The 20,024-nt window shown below is 39.0% G+C and overlaps 1 protein-coding gene across 4 annotated transcripts in view; it reads right to left on the bottom strand.

Annotated features, from left to right (window-relative positions):
• The window catches only part of ITSN1 (intersectin 1), a 228,987-nt gene that overhangs the window by 16,304 nt on the left and 192,659 nt on the right, over nt 1-20,024 (bottom strand). For 3 of the 4 annotated variants that reach the window (XM_075073570.1, XM_075073574.1, XM_075073576.1), the window contains 5 exons: nt 19,595-19,786; nt 8,045-8,166; nt 5,581-5,687; nt 3,711-3,894; nt 1,921-2,019 (listed from right to left, as the gene is read on the bottom strand). In XM_075073570.1, the coding sequence (XP_074929671.1) occupies nt 1,921-2,019; nt 3,711-3,894; nt 5,581-5,687; nt 8,045-8,166; nt 19,595-19,786 (704 nt within the window). Of the gene's footprint in view, nt 1-1,920; nt 2,020-3,710; nt 3,895-5,580; nt 5,688-8,044; nt 8,167-18,404; nt 19,277-19,594; nt 19,787-20,024 lie in introns of those variants that run through there. The other variant, XM_075073577.1, reaches the window with a different exon arrangement.

Genomic DNA, 20,024 nt, shown 5'->3' with positions numbered 1-20,024 from the left:
CGACATGGGCAACCGCCCAGGGCACCGTCGGTGGGTGGAGGATTTTCTGTGTTCATCCCTATCCCAACCCCCCAGCCAGCCCAAAGCCAATTTAAGTCCCAAGCTCCAGGGGCCCAGAATGGAGGAGAGGCAGGGTGTTGGGCACCCTGGCTAAGGTTTCCTACCATATGCTGGGCTCCAACTGCTGGTCCTGGCTGGGCTGGTGAGGGAGAGGACTTCCTCTTGCCCTGCAAGGGCCTCTTCTGGGGTCAGAACCTCCAGGAACCTCCCCTGGCTGAAGAAAGCCCATCTCTGAAGGCAGCAGCGCCACCAGCAGCAGTGCAGAACTAAGGGTGGCGAGGTATGGTATTGTCACCCTCATTTCTGCGCTGTTGCTGGCTGCAGTGCTTTCTTCAGAGCTGGGTGTCCATCCAGCATCCACCGCTTTCCAGCTGCCCAGCTCTGAAGGCAGCATAGAAGTAAAGGTGGCAATACCACGAACTCCCTACAATAGTCTTGCAACCCCCCAGAACCCTCTTTTGGGTTGAGACCCCCAGTTTGAGAAATGCTGGTTTCCCCTTTGAAATCTGTATAGCAGATTTCATGGTCCGTGACACGTTTTCATGACCATGAATTTGATAGGGCCCTAGAGCTGTATGCTCTGTTGTGACGGAGTGGATGAGGCCCAGAAGCCCCCTGTTGGAGGCCTCAGGGTCCTGCCACACCCCATCCCAGAGAGGAGCCGATGAGAAATCCGAGTATGGTTGTGGGGAAGCAGCCAATGAGACAGGCTGCATGGAGCAGCCTATCAGGGCCATATAAAAGGAATTGCAGAACAGAGCAACAGTCAGTTGCTGCCTGGAGCTGGACGAGAGAAGACCATGTTCCTGGCTGGCTAAAAGAGCAGCAGGACAGCTCAGTGTGGGCAGGGACCAGGGGAACTAAGAAGAAGCTCCTCGCTGGTTGCTGGGACTGAGTAAGGACTGAGCCCGGGGAGCACCACAGGAAGGTAGTGTCTCTAGGGAGGAAGCCCTGGAGGTACGGCCCAATCCAGGGCTGGGACTGCTTAAAGACTGAGCCCAGGGAGGGCTAGAGAGACACCAATCGAGGGGTACTGAGATAGGCCCCTGGTGCACTGTATACCCCAGAAGGGGTCTGTTCTAATTCGCATACAGACAGTGTGAGAGACTCAGCTGAAGGAGTGAATCACTGAAAAGCCACCTGAGAAACCACTGACAGGGGTCACCAGAACTGAAAGACTGCAGACACACCTGACCAGAAGGGGGCACTCACGAGAGGTGGATGCCACCCAGTTACATCTGGTCATATACAGAGGAGGATTCAGGGCTGATGAAGGAATCTGACTTTTCAGACCAAATTCAGGCCTGGTATAATGTCTCTCTCCTAGATAAGTCTTTGGCCAAATTCAGTAGTAATGGTAATGGTAATGTGAGTTAGACATCAGATGAAAGTTGGACAGAAAATGGATGCAAGTTGTAAAGTAATGTAACTTGCACAAATCTGGCTTCAATGGCTGTGCAAAATGAATAATTGACAAGCCCTGGGGGAGGGGAGGCATGTACAGCAGGAAAAGCAGCTAGCAGGAGAGTGTAAGACAACTCAGTCCCTCCCCACTCCTTTACTTTATACCCATCACCCACCTTTTGCTGCTAAACCTTTCCATTCCCTGGCATATAAATTACTCTCCTCCATTCATTATGCCAGTGCAAATACAGATTAACTCCACTGCAGTCAGCCAAGTTACTCACGATTTATCCCAGTGTAACTGAAATACAAATTTGGTCCATATTCCCCATACCAGATGTGTCTAGCCTCTTGAGAATAGCAAGAATAGACATACATAGGGAAACTTGACTACAAATAAGCTACAAGCCAAGGGGCACTCTCAATACATTCCAGTATGTTTAAAAAAAAACGTACATTTTTAATTATTAGCGGGTATCTCGTTACCCTTTGCATAGGCTTTAGCAGAAAACTTGACAGCGGCATTCCTTTGCAGCGAGGATCCATTGCTAACCTCTGAAATAGGAAAGGTAAGATGTTGTTAACCAGCTTGTTTATGACTGTGGAAGACAAATTCCTGAAAAAAGGTAAAAGATAAAATGGTTAGTCAATAAATGCGTCACATAAACCTGTTCTCAGTCAGAACAAGAAGTACGACAAACAAATTCAGAGCAATAGAATTTCCAATATTTTTAAAAAATAGGGTAGAGTATGTCAGAGATAAGAGCAGCTTTATGATCCATAGAGGTATCTATATTCTCGGACTGTATAAACATTCTGATTGAAGTAAGCTTCCTTATTATGGGACAGGGCTTATGAATAATGACATTATTTATGAATGGGTTTGAATGGAAATCATTACAACATTATCTCCCAGGTCATCATGTTGACTACAAAAAGGCATTTCCACGATTTCTTTCTTCAAAAGAAAAAAAGTGACATATACACTGAAAATTATGTAGATGCCCTCCAAATGTAACCTGAGAAGTTTGACAGCTCAGTGAATAAAGCAGATTTTTCACAGATGTTATATACTGAAAAGATTTACTAGATAATACAGTTCATGCCCCTGCCAAAGCACCCTTGTCCCCTACAGAACATTTTCTAGTGCTTTGCCAATTCCCTTTTTAAAATACTCAAGCAATGGGGCTTTCACCTTTTCCCTCAGCAGACAACTGCACAGTCCAATACATTGCACTGTCAGGACATTTCCCCTGGTATTTAATCTATATTTCCTCTTTTTTTAATGTAACTCCATTACTCTTAGTCAGATCCCCAGGAATCACACTGAATAATAATTCATCATGCAGTACTTGGAGTTTCACTCTCCAAATATTTATAGATAGTCTGTGGCCTGGTCTACACTAAAAAGTTAGGTCAACCCAGCTACATCGCTCAGGGATGTGAAAAATCCACCCCACCCCACCCTCATAGTTAAGCCAACCTTGTCCTTGTGTAGAAAGCGCTAGCTACCGCCTCTTGGGGAGGCGGATTACCTGCAGCACTCAGGCTGTGCCACTGTAGCATTTCAAGTGTAGACAAACCCTTATTACGTTCTTCTTTCTGCTGTCTCTTAGCCATCTATTCATATGCATTTCCTGACCGTGAATTCCTTAAGCTGTGGAATACTCTTCCAAGAAAGTGGTGGAAGCCCCATCTCTCTTGACATTTAAAAATAGACTGGACTAAACACTAGAAAAGCTCAAGTGGGAATAATCCTACCTTACCAGGGAGATGGGCTGGATGTCCCACTGTAATAAGCCTTTTTTACCCCAGAGGTAGCATGGTCTGATGGACAGGACGCTAGACGGAATCAAGAGGGCAGAGTTCTGCCTATGGGCTGCTGTGTGACCTTGAGCAAAACGCTATTTTTCTTTGCCTTTTTTTCTCCTCCCACCCTTTGTCCATCTTATCCATTCATGGCAGTGACAGTTTCTTACTATGTATTTCTACAGCGTCTAGCACATTGGGGCCTTGATTTTAGCAGGGCCTCTTGGTGCTATTGTAATACTACTGCCACTTTAATAATTAATAATAATAAAAACTTCATCTTCTATGATGTTCTGAGCAAATCTTGTTCCTCAGTGAACATTTGAAGGGCTTAAAGATTCTTCACTTATCCACAGCATAGCACTGTTTTGTAATCAGCAAAATGATTAGATGCAGTTCAGAGGTAAGAAATTCACAATGGTTATTTTGTCTCTTACTTTAACAAACTCCTTGAACTCTGTGACTTCATCTGTTTTCTGTTGGATTAATGCTGCCCCATTGAGCTGGCAGCTACAGAACCGGATGTAAGGTTGCATGTGCGGTAGCTGTGCGGTTAGTATGTCGCCAATCATTTTCACTGGCATCCTCTCCCCAGACATCTTTTTACGAACACGCAGTGCTCTAGACACAAAGAAAAAGATGCTGGACCATTAATGGATTGTCACTGACCCCTGAAATAAACTAGCTGATAGTTCATTTTTTAAATGAAGAGGGTTACAGAACAGCGAAGACCAGCACAGGATTTATTCCATATTGTAAAAATACACTATTATATAGGACTCTCAACCACCAGTCTGGTTTCCTTCATGTGGTCACCAAACTGCTGTTCAAAATTAACTCGAGGCAAATTCAATTGAGAATTAATATTTTTAAAAAAGCAATGCAATTTCCTTGTTTTGCTAACCTATGAGACCACACACTCTAAAACACACAGTTCTGTTCAAAGCATTTTCTTCCCTTCAGCATATCAGCCAAAATGCAGGAAAGTGGTATGGTTTAATGCCTGAAAGAAATCACACATAAAGCCAGATCCTCCACTGGTGTGAACTGGCATACAGCCATTGAAGTCAAAGGAGCTAAGCTGATTTACACCAGCTAAGAATTTGGCCAAAATGGCTTAAATATTAAATAAAGATCACCATTTTAAATGACTTGGACAACAATATTTTAGCATCTTAGAGGTGTATCAAAAAGGAAACATATCCAGAAGGAGAAAGTCTGGCATAATATCAATACATCTAAAGTTTGTATCAATCATATAAAAGATGGGATAGTTGAATTTGGGATACATGTCTTTGCATCCAAAGGCCTCTTCTGAGACTAAGTACTTCAAGAGTTTATATACTGTAATTTTAATATTTATCTGGACTAAACTTTAGTGCATGCACAGTATATAGAGTATGTATACAAGAAGCAATGCAAGTTGCTTCAGACAACATAGAAATAAATAGTGCACGTTAACTGGATTTAGATTGATTTCCAGGTTGGTCACTTAGGAGGAGAGTAATGTAAATATACTAGCATTACATTATACTGCATGCAAAACAAACTCATCATCCTGAATTGAATAGTTGCCAAGAGATCCTGAAGGAAAACCTTTCACTGAGAAGTCCTGCGTGAGTGACTTTGATGATAGCATGTTGTTTTGAGTCTTGCAGAATTGGACCATAACCACCCACTACCGTCAGCAATCTCTGAGCAGTGGATCAAGTGAGAAATAAGAAAGATGTTAGATTTAAATGAAACTGCCATTTTTTATTGCCAGTATTTACATGAGTATTTATGAATCTCAACAAGGGTGAAAAGTGGCCAGGTGTACCAGCAAACGCAGATTTTCTTGATGAAAATAGCTGATGTCTCGATTCTGCAAAGCAGTTAAGCATGTGCTTAAGTCCATCCTTATTTAGCACATCACTTAAGCATGTGCTTAAAGTAAAGTACAAGTTTAGGTGCTTGCTGAATTGGAGCCTAAAGCTGAAAATCTCCCTTTGTGGGCTAAAATGAATTATTTTTCACAAAATTTGCTCCAGAGGAATTTTTCTTCTTTTGCACAGAACTTTTACCATTTTCACAGCAAAATGGATTTATTTATTTAAGCAGTAAAATGACACTTTTCAACCTATGACTATGCACAGACTACTTGATTTTCTCAAAAAGGAATTCCAAGCCATAATATTATAATATATTCTTTGCAACCTGCTGCTGTTTCAACTGGTAACAAATACGATTTTCACACAATTAAGTAATTAGGAGGGGATGGGAAAGGTCCATTATTTTATTGTTGATAATTATAGAAAAGCAACTTACTTCAGTAGTTTGATATTGCACATAATCAGCTCCTTCCAATTAACAAAAATCATAGCGACCTCTTTTTCTGTTAGCAGCTCCGACTCTATCAGTGGTTTCTGGAAGATCTACAGATGCAGAAAATGAAGCAATTTAGAAAGTGTACTGTTAAATCAATTCAAAGCGACAAAGCTTCTTGTTCATAATCTCCATGTAGAGGGCTGTGTACTTAATAATAATACAACATTTAATTTTCATTAGAACAGATTTCAAACATACTGTCGGCCTTAGAGCTCCATAATGTTTCCAGAAAAGATGTTCGTGAACAGTGTATCACTTCACAAGGCATAATCTAAACTTGCATCAGTGATGTTAATTACAAGATGGCTTATTTCTGTTTTAACCTTGGGCATTTCCTTATACTAGTGGTCCCTTGCAAAATATCTCAGTAATAAATTACATAGAAGTCTACTTTGGCCTCTTCTCTACAGATGCCCAATTTATTACTGATTACAGCTGGAATTTTTTTTCCTGACAAATAGAAAATTCACCAAAAAAAATCATTTTGGGGAGAACCAAAACTATTCATGAATTTGTACTGAATTCAGCAAATAGTTTCAGCCAAAAGAAAAAAAAACTAAAAAAAACCCATAAATATAAAAACATTTAATTTCATTTCAAAATGAAATATCTATTTGAATCAACCTGAATGAAATTATTTCAGTTTTTCATTTTGCCAAGAAAAATTAACTGATTTTATTTCCCAGTTTTTTTGATGTAGTCACAGAACTGAATAAATAATTATTCACTGATTTATTTTATTTATCTAGCCACATATCAGGTTTGCATATCTTGACCATTCTGGCAAAGAAGCGCTCTCCCTCAGTTAAGAGGCTCACCTTAGATGTCTATCTGGCTTCCATTTTCCCTGCATGAAAGATGCACATAATAACTATTAAGAAACTGAATTTAGGCACAGAAAAGCAGATAACTAAGTGCCACTGTGGCCGTAGAATCTCTGCGCAATGAGTTAAACCTTTAAGTCTTAAGAGAATATACATGAGAAATAAATTTTTAGAATCAGGTGTCATAAACAGATAGTAGGAGTTAATAAAACAGAAGTACTTTATATGTCTTTTGACTGTAAAGGGTGAACAAGTTCAGTAAGCCTGGCTGTCACCTGACCAGAGGACCAATCAGGGGACAGGATACTTTCAAATCTTTGAGGGGGGGGATTTTTGTGGTGTCTGTTAGTTTTTGGTTGTGTTCTCTCTGGGTTCTGAGAGTGACCAGACGTGCAACCAGGTTTCTCTCCAATCTCTCCAATCCACGCTCTTATCAGTTCAAAATAGTGAGTTACTAGTAGATAAGCGAGTTAGGCCTATGTTTGTTTAATTTATTGCAAATGTGCATTTGGCTGGAAGGAGTTCAGTTGTGTATTTGCCTGGAAGGAGTTCAAATTTGTATTTTGCTGAAAGGATTTTAATTGTACTTGTATACTTTAGCTGGGAGGGTATTCCCATGTCATAGCTGAAGACCCTGTAACATATTCCATCTTAAATTTACAAAAGATATTTTTTTACTCTTTTCTCTCTTTAATTAAAAGGCTTTTCTGTTTTAGACCTGATTTTTTATTCTGGTGAGACCCCAGGGGACGGGTCTGGAGTCCACCAGAGAACTGGTGGGGGAAAGGAGGGAAGGGGGAGAAAGGTTAATTTCTCTCTGTGTTAGGATTACTTTCTCTCTCAGGGAGAGTCTGGGAGGGGAAGAGAAGGAGGAAGGAAGGTGAATTTCCTCTCTGTTTTTAGATTCAAGGAGTTTGAACGCAGTGATCTTCAGGGTAACCCAGGGAGGGGAAGGCTGGGAGAGGCAATGGTTGGGGAAAGGGTTTTCTTTCCTTGTGTTGAGATCCAGAAGGTCTGGGTCTTGGGGGTCCCCGGGCAAGGATTTGGGGGGACCAGAGTGTACCAGGCACTGGAATTCCTGGTTGGTGGCAGCGCTACAAGTATTAAGCTGGTAATTGAGCTTAGAGGAATTCATGCTGGCACCCCATCTTTTGGACACTAAGGTTCAGAGTGGGGAATTATACCATGACAACAGGAGTGAAAAGACTGTTCTAAAACAGAAGGTTTAAATGATGATGTCTCAGTGCTGGTAACAAGAGACTCACATGCTCATGAATACTAATAACTCAAGTCAGATTATTCCTAGCAAGTCAGACAAGGCAGGAAATTTCAAACAAAAAATGACAACTTTTTTTAAAAACAGGAGACTACAGTTGAGCTCCCAAATCCATGTTTAGGCATCGAAATAAGTGACCTTCTCTTCAAATGTGCTGAGCAACCAACAGTTCCCACTCAGGCGAGTATGAGGTGCTCTGTGGTCAGCACTTTTGAAAATCAAGCCACTGATTCTGTGCCTAAATGTGGATTTAGGAGCTTACTTTTCAGCTCTCCCTTTTGCAAACTTTGGCCATTCTTCTTACCTCTGTGACTAACTGCAGGTCATTTACATAGTTCTCTTCTGTTACGATCAGTTCGTGGATGTATCCCTGTCTTTTCCTTTCAGTAGGCGTCAACATGTCTAGGAGGTGTAAGTCAGCACACCCTGGAAAACACAAAGGAGACAGAGAATTTAGCGAGGACTATTTGGAAATAGATTAAAACTGTGATATTTCAGCTAATGCTTCACTAACAATAACAGCCACCAGTTCATTAAATTTATCATTCTCTCAGCACGTAACAGCACAAAATTGAAAATGTTTCATCTTTATTTGCTTAAAAAATCAAAAGGCTTGAGTTGCCTCTAAAGCAAGGCTCAATAAAAAAAATCAAAAAAAATTACAGTCCTACTATTTATTTGTTCATCAACTTCATTGTCTTGAACCTAATAATTAATACAACAAATGAATGAAAGACTGGCTAAAACAAAAGCCTACAGTCTGAGGATGACTGAACTAAAGCTTTGGTGAACATTAAAAGAGCAGGTTTAAAGGACAGGGAGGCTAGAGCATCCAGGTGGATCTTAATTGCTATGATATGGGAATACAATAAATACAATAGCGGTGAGAAGTATTCTCTCAAATAGCCATACACTGCAAGAGTCAACCCTCAGAGTTGGTACCGTTGAGAAGAGGCTCCATTTTAGGCTATGTCTACACTAGAGACCTTACAGTGGCAGAGCTGTACCCCTGCAGCTGCCCTGCTGTAAGATCTTCCATTCAGCCACGCTATGCCAGTGGGAGAGAGCTTTCCCATCGGCAAAATTAAACCACCCCCAATAAGCAGCAGTAGCTATGTCAGCAGAGAGCATCTCCCACCAACATAGCATTGTCCACACTGGCACTTCTGTCAGTGTAACTTATGTCAATCAGGGGGGTGCTTTTTTCACACCCCTGTACAACAAAAGGTAGCGCAGACAAAGCCTTACTCTGTTATTCTTTTCAAAGTGGACATTCTATCCAGTAGTGCTCTATTTTATTTAATTTCTGCACTTTGCTTTTCAAAACTGACTTTAGGGATCTGATCCAAAGTCTACTGAGGTCAGTGGAGTGTGTGTGGGGGGGTGTCTTTCCATTTATAATAGAATACAAATGAAATACATTTAAAACAAAAAATTGAAACATTCTAGGCCACAAATGTCAAATGGAAGGTTTCAATGTATTAAAATGCTTGGGTTTGATTCATCAAAATTGACCTCTTCCCTTGGAAAGTTTCGATTTTGACAAAATGGCATTTTATGACAGAAGAACTTGCTATTGCAAAATTTTTCATGGAGTTTAGAATGATCAAGGCTTTTTATTTATTTATGTATTTGTTCATCAGCATCACCAATGATACTAACCTACTTAGCCCAGATTTTGAGAAGAGTATTGTTTTAGGTAAGGCGTTCTCATATTTTTCATAATGTGAACCACCTCTCCTCCTATTCTCAATCACATCACTTCCTTGTGGCAACTATAGAAATTGCTTCCATATAAACTTAATACTAGAAGAGTATTTACTATATTTTTAGCTTTTTAAATGGAATTTAGTAGCTGGAAACAAGGAAAATTCAGCCCCCATCACCAGCCAGGTTTCTATGGATCACAATTAAGTAGTCCATGAACCACAGTTTGGGAACCTCTGCTTTAGCCGACTTGTGCTCTCTCTGTTGGCTGATTAACAGCAGAGCACACTCATGGGTTCTATATCAACAGTTTTTTTAAATATTTACTGGAGTGTTAGATTTGAAAAACAAAAATTAGATATGAACCGTCAACGGGGCATCCTATAGAACTGTAGTAACTTTAAAGTAGATCATTTTGGGGACCTAAACACATTGAAAATAGTCTTTTAAGATATTGCATATTGTAGTTTTTTAAATGAGATTCTTCAAACTTTTGTTGATAAAATGAGAAGGTAACATTGAGAATAATCAATGAACTCACGCACTGCCCTAGTGACAAAATATTAGAAACTCTTGGAGTTGTTCAAAAACCAAAAGCTTCAATCCTGCTTTATAAATGGCTGTTTTCAGAGCAACTTTCTAATACATATAGTACAACACAGGTCTAGTAACCACTTTAGCTTTCTTACTGAGTTGCCAGCCTCAGCAAATACAAACACTGTACCTAAGTGTTTTGTTTTGTTTTCTTAAGACTGGAGAGATTTTCTCTCCAAATATGCTGATAACCTTGGTTTGAAGTATTATTCCAATCACTAATATTTTATATGAAACATTTAAAATCTCAAAAAGGAACATTTTTTTCAAATAGTTTGACAGATTGCCAATGGGAACTTTAAATAGGTCACTTGAACTTCAACAATTAGTCTCCTTTTGAACATTTAATTGGGGGAAAAAACCTGATTTCAATCAGAGTAGCGTAAGTGGAAAGGACTTTTCCAATAGAGAGCCTTTTTTTTTTAGGTGCGAAAAGGTTAGGAACTTTCTCCTCGACATAAAAAACAATGTTTGGGTTCCTTTTCAAACTAAAATGCGAGATGAAAGGGCTATAACTAGTTGGTTTTTTTTAAATAAAAGTCTAAATTCCACTTGCAGCTGTAATAATATTATGAATTCAACCAACTAAAAGAGATCCTTTCTTGGGGGACCATAAACTGCCTTGGATAAGCAAGTGCTGCTGCCACTGACAAATGGAAAGCATCTATCTCAAAAGCCCTAATTCAACAAAGAACTTAAGCACATTCCTAACTTTAAGCATGAGTAGTCACCAGTGCAGCTACTCATGTGCTTAAGTTAGTCTGGTATCTAAATACCTTGTTGAAATGAGACTTAAGTATGTTGCTGAGCTCCGTCTCTGCACTCCTTGAAATTTTCCTGATTTTTAAAAGGAGATACTTTATCATATTGAAGAGAGACTATGGAACGGTCCTTTTAAATAAACTTGAAGTTCATTTGAACAACTTGAAGGTATAAGACAATAATTGTTGTCACGAATTAAATAAACAGACTGAAGGCATAGATCTCCCCAGGAAAGAGATATGGTTATCATTAAGTTAACAAGAAACACCCTTGGGCTATTACTCTTATTTTGAAACTTGAAATTAAATATTCACAATGTAATATTTACCCCTCACCCCCAAATGGCTGCAACTGCAGTATGTTATTGCTATTATTTGTATTACAGTAACTTCCAGAGGCAGCAATCATGACCATTGTGCTAGGTGCTACACAAAAATAAGGGGACAGTCCCTGCCCTGATGAACTTACAGATCCTGGACAAAAGCCCAATAATTACAATGGGCTCTAGGATCAGGCCCTAAATACAGACAGTAAATTGTTAAAAATAATAGTTAGCAACATTTTATCCCTTTCTTTCTATTCATTCTCACCATCGCTACCCCTTCCCATCCGTACAGAACCTTAGCAAGGCAAACGACAGTATATATTTTATTTCAGATCAGAATTTGGAGGAAGAGGCTAGGATCCTCCCAATGTAAAATAATTATGAATCATGCTGGCTTATGGAGAAGGAAGGGTTTTAGGGGAACAGAGACAAAGAGAAAAGGGCTGATCCTGGTGCCACTGAAGTCTATGGCAAGTGGGGTTTTTCTTTTAAGCAACTAGTGAAGCAAAGGATTTACAATTGCCAGTCAAAGGACAGAGGTATCTGCATATTTACAATATTTAATAAGAAATAATCATATAATTATGCAAATCCATGCACTCTGATTGGTTAATGAGACAGATATTCAGACATGTATAGCTGAGAAAGAAACAGAGGATTAGGTAAACTGGACTCCTGGAATGAGAGAGAATGCGACTATTCCTCTGGAAAGCCTTTCTTTGGCCTCCGGTGACAGCAGGGCCCTCTGACTTGGGGAATTTTAGAATTGTAAAGGAGAAACTCAGATTTCGTTTACAAAAGGAAAGTTCCTGCCCCCTTTCTTTGCAAAGGCAGCCTTGAAAACAAAAATGGATATAAACCAATCACTAGAGATGAATGGAACAAGCAGCGGGGCTCTACTTCTGCAACAGGAATCTGGTGGAGACATAACTATTCCACACATGCACACACCCTTTTAATGCAAAGTGAGTCAATTATGATTGGGATGTATCCCCAACAACAACATGGCCAGATCTAACCACAGTCTTTACGTCAATACAGCATAGTGGTGAAATCACAACTGACTCCTGTCCACTATGTCTCAAGGAGGTGGATGCAGTACAAAATTATTTCACAGGCTTGCCCAAAAATGCTAAGTCTCTGCATAATTGGGGAAAAATAATTATATTTCAATACTTATACAGCATCTGTGCACTCTGATTGGCTAAGACAATGCCATTTTGCCTCTGCCCTTCTTCTGAGCTTACTGGCTAACATCAGATGTAAGAATAGCCCTACTGGGTCAGACCAAAGGTCTATCTAGCCCAGTATCCTGTCTTCCGACAGTGGCCAGTGTCAGGTGCCCCAGAGGGCATGAACAGAACAAGTGATCATCAAGTGATCCATCCCCTGTCACTCATTCCCAGCTTCTGGCAAACAGAGGCTAGGTACACCATCCCTGCTGTACCATCAACTTAGTACAAACAGCTGATACTGTACATCCTCCAGTGGGAGGCAATATCAAAAGGGGTTGTAGACTCCGGTGATCAGATAGGTCTTCTCCAGCTCTAACTTCTATGACCCATTAAAGAATGTTTTTACATGCCTGTAAAACAAAAAAAACAATGCCCAGCTACAGTCAATGTATTGTAGAAATAAAATTTAGAACTCTTATTTAAAACAAATATTCTTTAATCCTTCTGGTGGTGGTGGTGATAGTAGTGGTAGAGTAAATTGGCTGACAGCATTTTAACCACCATGTCATCAGACCCGCTTATCTGAACTCTGGTAGGCAGATGGCATTAGCCCTCCCACAAGCGTGACAAAAGGAAATCTGAAGAACAACTTTGTTCTCACCTGTTTACCTGATATTCACCAGGACTACAGAAGCATGATTTGGACAATTTCAATGGACATAAGGAGAGAGCCCACCTACTGACAGACAGAAGGGTGCAAAATTCCATCATGCTTTTGTCTACCCCTCATTGTTTCCTCGCCATTCTGCTTCATTAAACAAGGCTAAAATCTTCCTTTATGGACATTTTTAATGATTTTGGAAGGTTTAATCAAGCAGCCACAGCTGAATGAGCAATGGTACTCTCCTCTAGAGGCAAACAGGCCAAATAGCTGTGTTCCAGGGAAGAATATTGCTCAGTATCATTATTTGATATACCTTTCATTTATAAAGTACTGAAAGAGTACAAGACACGGTCCATGCCTTGAAGAGCTTGAATAGGGTATATACTTCCTTAACTGGCCACATACATCCATCTACTGGTAGAACATAGACCGCTCTCAAAAATAGTTGAAATTTTGCATTAGGGGAAAAAATATCTGGGAACAATAGGTTTAAAGGGCCAGCCTGCAAAATAAGCGTGCATGGGCTAATCTCTTTCTGCCAGAACAAGTCACAGATATCATGTGCCTCCTTCACTTGCTCATACCCAATGCTTGAGAGGTGGTAGAGTCATATTGATACAGATTTTTCACAACAATCATGTTAATTTTTGTTAAAATTCTGAAGTGTAAATGAGAGTCAGAGTATGAAACTCAACAGGACACATTTCTAGTACATCACTGTCAACCCTCATTCTGCAGCTACAAAGGCCTTCCTGAATGTTTTGTGGTTTTCTACACTATCTTACTGGGGAAGAAAGGAACACTTCCTTCAATCTTGTAACAAGGAGTTGAAGGGTAAAGGCTGGTTAGGCACTCAAGTGGGAACAGGAAACCTACTAAAACTTCTCAAAAATGTAACTGTAAATTATTTCTTCCCAAAATTTGCCCTGGGAATAGTATCAGAGGGGTAGCCGTGTTAGTCTGGATCTGTAAAAGCAGCAAAGAATCCTATTTTTAGGTGCACATGGGATTTTATTCCCAGGGCAGCAAAGAATCCTGTGGCACCTTATAGACTAACAGACGTTTTGGAGCATGAGATTTCGTGGGTGAATACCCACTTCATCAGATGCATGTCATGGGTATTCATCCATGAAAGCTCTTTGCTGCCCTGGGAATAAAATCCCATGTGCACCTAAAAATATGAATTGGCAGCTTTCCATTGACTTCTGGCCATTATTTAGAGCACTGCAGGGCTCTATAAATCATATCACTGATCCAGGACCAAATATTGCCCATCATGGATCTGACCAGTGCATGCTAATGACAAGGAAATACAGGGAACTCATCTTGCACTCAAATACCATCACTGATTTGAAACAGGAAAGAGCAGCCCAGTCCAACTTGATACTTCCTTCAGCAACAAGAGAGCTTCTCAATTAACAGTCTTGAAATTTTCAATGAATGTCAACTACCAAAGTTTACTGTACAACAGAGCAAGAGTTAACTTTCACAAGGTGACACGTTTGAATCCCTACTAAGGTCCCAAACAGTCCTCAATGGAGTTAGGAGAACCATATTCCAAAAACTCAGAAACAGACATAGTAGTAAACTTGTTACTTAATTTTTTCCTTTCAGGACAAAGCTGTCTCTATCATCTTCCTTCCCTGGCTTTACTTTCTCACCAAATGAAGGGGAACTGACTCAGAGTCTCTCCTGGGGAAGAGATCAGGATCCAAAATTATCACAGAGCTGTGTGACTTTGCGGAGCAGTCCAGTATAAATAATCCTGCATGTGGTTGTGAGGAATGTGGTTCATGTGGAGCCTTTTACCTCCGTCACTGGTTTGAATCCAGTTCAGCTCAGTAGTTACCAAAAGACATTACCATCTCACCACCAAGGAATTATGTTGACCTGTGAGTTGGAGGTGCTAGTCCAATATTCTGTGGGCACAAACCAGAAGCCTTGACAGTCAGAGCACAGAGGTTAAAAAGTGAATGGACTATCAGGGCTGAACTTCCTTCTCACCACTAGCTACGGCTGCTGCAGGGTCAGAGTTAAGCCAACTGAAAGGGCACGAAGGGCAAGGAAGGAGAGTGAATGAAAACGTCACATTAGCAATCATCCCAAAGTTCTTGTTCTGCAGCTAGGATAAATAGAGGCTTTCAGTATCCCATATTGTCAAACCAATGCCTTCCACAGGCATTAGATTCACAAACTTTACTATAGTATTAATTGATAATATAAATACAGTGAAACACCACCACTTTTCACCTAATTGTTAATTCAATAATACAGCAGAATGAAAACTGTTCCATAATCTGATTTATACTGTTGACAACATTGGGTTATTTCATAACATTATGCTAGTTATCACAAGAGGGTTACAACACATTTATATGGATTTGAGCCAGACTCGTTTTGGTTAGTCTGTGTTGAGCAAAATCAATGCAGCTTTCCTTTAAGGAGTTTCTAAAATAGAATAAAGAGGAATAAAGAAAATGAAAATGATAATTCAGGTGAAAGGCCTGATGCAAAGTCTGCAAATTTACTACCTATATCAGTACTTAAATATACAGTCATAGTTAGCGTGTTAAACTATACACTTCGGCTACTTTTACTCAAGTAAACAGAAGTTAGAGACTAATCCCTATTCCAAGCAGAAAAATCTCTCTTCTACAACCTGAAAAATGCCAAATTAAGTACAATATTCCAGACAACCCATATCCCAGAGATGAAGTCTTGCTGAAGGCAATCACTGTTGAAAATTGTGTTGACAGCCTCATCGAGCATGCTTGGGAAGTGTCTCTCTAACCACTTTCATGATGGAAACTTCTTCCTCAGATGACTACATGTCTATGAACTGTGCAGAAAAGACTTAAAAGGGGCCATAAACCCAATCTCATTGTTGTCCCTTTGAATGACTGCTCCTTTCCTATTTGCAGTGTTGTTGTAGCTTTCCTGTTAGCCAGAAAGAGCAAGAAAAGCTGCTATGCAACATGAGGATTAACCCTTCCTATACGTAGAATGGCTTTCAGGAGCCTTGCAGCATGAGGCTAGTGACAGGATTTCCTCTTTTTCTAAATTGTGGTTAAATACATTAAAAACGTGTTGAATGATTGACAGGCCATGCACTCTTCCTCCTCTGTGTACGTGTTAGTGTTACTTCCTCCTAGAGGGGGATTCATATCTGCTGGTTTTGCAGTCCCAAGACAGGGGACTGAAGAAACAAGGACATGGGAGTAATTCATCACAGGAAGCTTTGAATCTCAATGTGGCTGAGGAGCTTGACATTTGTGTCATTTGAGTCACTATGGCAGGCTAAGGTTTCTTCTGGATACGTCTGTTTGCCACCTGAGGCATGTTGCATATACACTAAGAAGAAGCTGCAGAACCAAGCTTGATAGCCTTTTAGGTTTTGTGTGGTTGAGGAGGCTAAAGATCTTTTTAGATGGACTGGATGAATGGAAGAGAAGAGTCAAAAACGGTTTCTGAGGAACAATTCAAAGTCTTTGCTTTCAATGGTGTAATATTAAAGGATCTAATTTAAAAGTTTTTTGCCATTGCAGTTCCTTTGATTTTGTTTTTACTTAATGTAGAAATTTGAAAATCTAGAAAGGTAACAATGGATGTGTAGGACAGTTCATTCTGATACTACAATTCCTTTGAAAATGATGTAACTACATAGCAAATAGAATTCCCTTGAATTATTACCGTCTATTGAGTAAACAAATATTTATGGATACCTTTTACTTTCATGTGCTTTAACATAAACCATAATGGCTCACTTGAACGTCTGTGATTTGAGCTATTTAGTGAGTTGATTATTCGCAATAATGGACTGCTTTATAAGCTATAGCCGTGTCAACTGGTACATAGCACTCTTCAGAGCAAGGATTCTTGGCACACTATACACTAATGCGTTTATAGAACAAACTTAGACTCTTCAGTTCATGGCTCATTAACCTTATGAACTTTGGTGCCATTGTGATTTGTCAATCATGCATAATAAGCCAGTGTATCAAAATTTATGAAAATTTGTTTAAAAATATTGCCTGCTTGATTTTTTTTTAAAAAACTTTAAAAAAGAGCACATACACACAAAAAAATAAAAAGCAAGCACCAGACACCACTAAATCTACAGAGAAGAGAAAAAATATTCATTTAAGTACTGTAATTACAAAGATATTGCCCAAATTTGGAGAAAATCCATTTATGGGCTGGCGTTACACAGGCCAATATTGTGTGTAGGACAAATGTTTATAGTAAAGTTGCACATCTTTACACGCACACAAACTTATAATGGGAATGTCGAGAAAGCCTTCATTAAAGTAACACTGGCACGCATGATTATAGTATGAAAATGTTTGAGTGCTATGCAAAATATTTACATTAAGTTATGCTGCTGTACAGAGCAATTTTTTTGCAAACTAGTGAAGGAAATACATTATATTGTACCATGCTGAACGCAATTCTAGGAGAAGGAAAATCTGTGTAGCAAACTAACATGCAAATTTTAAGCTTAAATCCTAGTCTTAAAATTAAGTTTGAGAGTCAGTGTGGTAACATACTACAATTGCTCCACTCTCTACTGATAGATGAGACTTGCATGTTGATTGATTTCAACATAGCATTTAGAAACACGATCAGGAACCAAATTTGAAAAGTTGTAATTAATTGTGATCAATTTGAATGTGTCTCAGTATGCAAAGGAAACACCACAAACTTCCCTCGGTATTAAAAGCTGAGTTTCAGGTTATTCATGTATGGTTAATTTGTTACACATACTAATACCACTTGTCAAATTCTGTTTGTACACAGCAAGAAGACGACAAACACATTTTGGTCTAGCTTTTTATATGAAGAATTTAATTATCTATACATGTGACTAATTGTAAAGGCAGTATTACAGTTGTTAAAGCTGCAGGTTTTATATATTTATATATTTTACATTCATATCAATGAAAATACTGAAGTGCAGTTGAATAAGGGGCTTCACTTGTTCTTTGCACCACAGGAAAATGCGGGAGGGGTAAGGAAGGAACTCTATGACACCGCCAGCATGAAATTTCGAAATACATGAACAGAACATGACTAAATGTTAAAGTCATTAGCAGAACGGCTATATTGTGCTTGAGGCATGGTTCTTTCCCCCCCTGGTGCAGAGAGCACCAGGCATTTCATTAAGAGCGTATAACTAATGCTTGAAAGACAAACATGGCTTAGGCTACAGCACATCTACTACATAAACTTGACTGTAAGCTCCATTTAATATTAATTTGTATAAATTCCACAGTCTAGTTAAAAAATGTAAACATTGGAAATTAATTGCAGGGAGATATTTCTATACATTCTTTCTTGTCAAGATAATTAATTGTTCAAAAGATGATGTTCCATAGTCATGTAAAAGTAACAATGGTAATAAAACTTCATGTAACAGGTTGAAAAAAAGTCATGTTAATTCTCAAAGACCACATGAATGTAGTATTTTACTGATTTCAGATATGAAAATGCAAAAACCACACAAATCTGAGACAAACAAAACAAAGATGCTTTCTTACTGTAGCTACAAATAATGGTGCAAAATAAAATTAATGCAATAAGGATTACAGCATTATGCAAGGATAGTATCTCTTGCATTGGAAGGAAATTAATTTCTTCAGTCCACAATGTATTACACACTCAACACGGAACACCTGATAAATACAGTATAAGAACTGGAACAAAATACCAATTGGGCATGTGTTAAAGTTCCTTAAACTGATTTAACTCCTTCTGTTGTTTTGTAATAGAAAAAAACAAGACATTGATAACACTGGACAAGTGAACAATAAAACAAAAAGTCTCAGATTTATGGACATTTGGAACAATTTTAATAGCACATGCAGCATTCCTTGATAGTGGGTCTTTTTGCAAGAAAATTGCATTGCAGAAATTTTATTTATTCTTTTCCTTTAGAAGGCTAAGATACACATTTAACATTATTTGTAAAACTACTGAAAGCACCTGTGCAAAGGTGGAAAAAATTAGTTTGGTAACTATGAAAGCCACAAAAGGACCCACTATCCTGTGTAATTTTTTTTTAGTTTTTTTTTTTGTAATTTAGCTTCTATATCTGTAGATAATTAACTCAAACGTGATTACATGCAACTAATGTAAAATGAGGTAAACTGCTCTGCAGTGTGTTCTTCTACTCAGAAGGCAGTAGATGATCATGCTGGAAGTCACATGATCAAGGCTGCATCTCCCATCATCCCTCTGGGCAGTGATATGGGATAGTGGGTCTCTTTGAGGACTTTCAAGCCTGAGTGGGGGATGGACAACATATGATTCCTAGAAAAAGGAGGAAAACAACACATAAGCAAAACAAAACAATGAGCAAAATTCAAGCTAGGAAAATGAGTCAGGCATGTAAACAGCATGATGCAAAAATGATAAAAGGGAACGTGCTACAAAGGGGATGGAACTAAAAAAAAAACAAAACACAAAATAAGGTTTCTTTTACAGAAGGTCTTCAAAGAGACTTTGGCAAATGCAGCAGTGGTCAAGCTTTGAGTTCTGCAAACCATAGCAGAATCATAGCAATGCTGCATGTTACATTTTAAAATACTACATAAGCAGTAACAGTAAGATAGTAAACAGGTCACTTACATTGCTGGCTTGGGTCCATATCTGTTGTCAGTTTCACATAGTTGGATGGGAAGAGACCCACTTGTCCATTCACTTCTCCTTTCCACCAATCTGGGTCATCCTTGTTCAGGACGTTTATGATCTGGCCTTTATTGAATGCCAGTTCATCGTCATTCTGTGCAGTGTAGTCATACATGCCAATTACTTGGCACACTGTAAGATAAATGAACAAGTCTATGGCATCGATAACATTCCAGTAAAATATCATATATAAGTATAATCAAGTTACAATAATGATTACTGTCTGCAATATTTCCCTGGTTAGAAAATACTCAGCAAATAGATGAGTTTACATATCAAGACTGACTTTCTGAAAGTCAAAACTTGTTCTAGAATTAGATATTAGTTTTCTACAGCCATTTAACTTTAGTTTTATAGTTATTCTATCCAC

This window comes from Chelonoidis abingdonii, chromosome 1, assembly GCF_003597395.2.
Source record: "Chelonoidis abingdonii isolate Lonesome George chromosome 1, CheloAbing_2.0, whole genome shotgun sequence".
In the NCBI taxonomy this organism is placed as follows: domain Eukaryota; kingdom Metazoa; phylum Chordata; order Testudines; family Testudinidae; genus Chelonoidis; species Chelonoidis abingdonii.
Note: the sequence above shows the minus strand (reverse complement) of the source record. Positions and strands in the feature narration are given on the sequence as shown.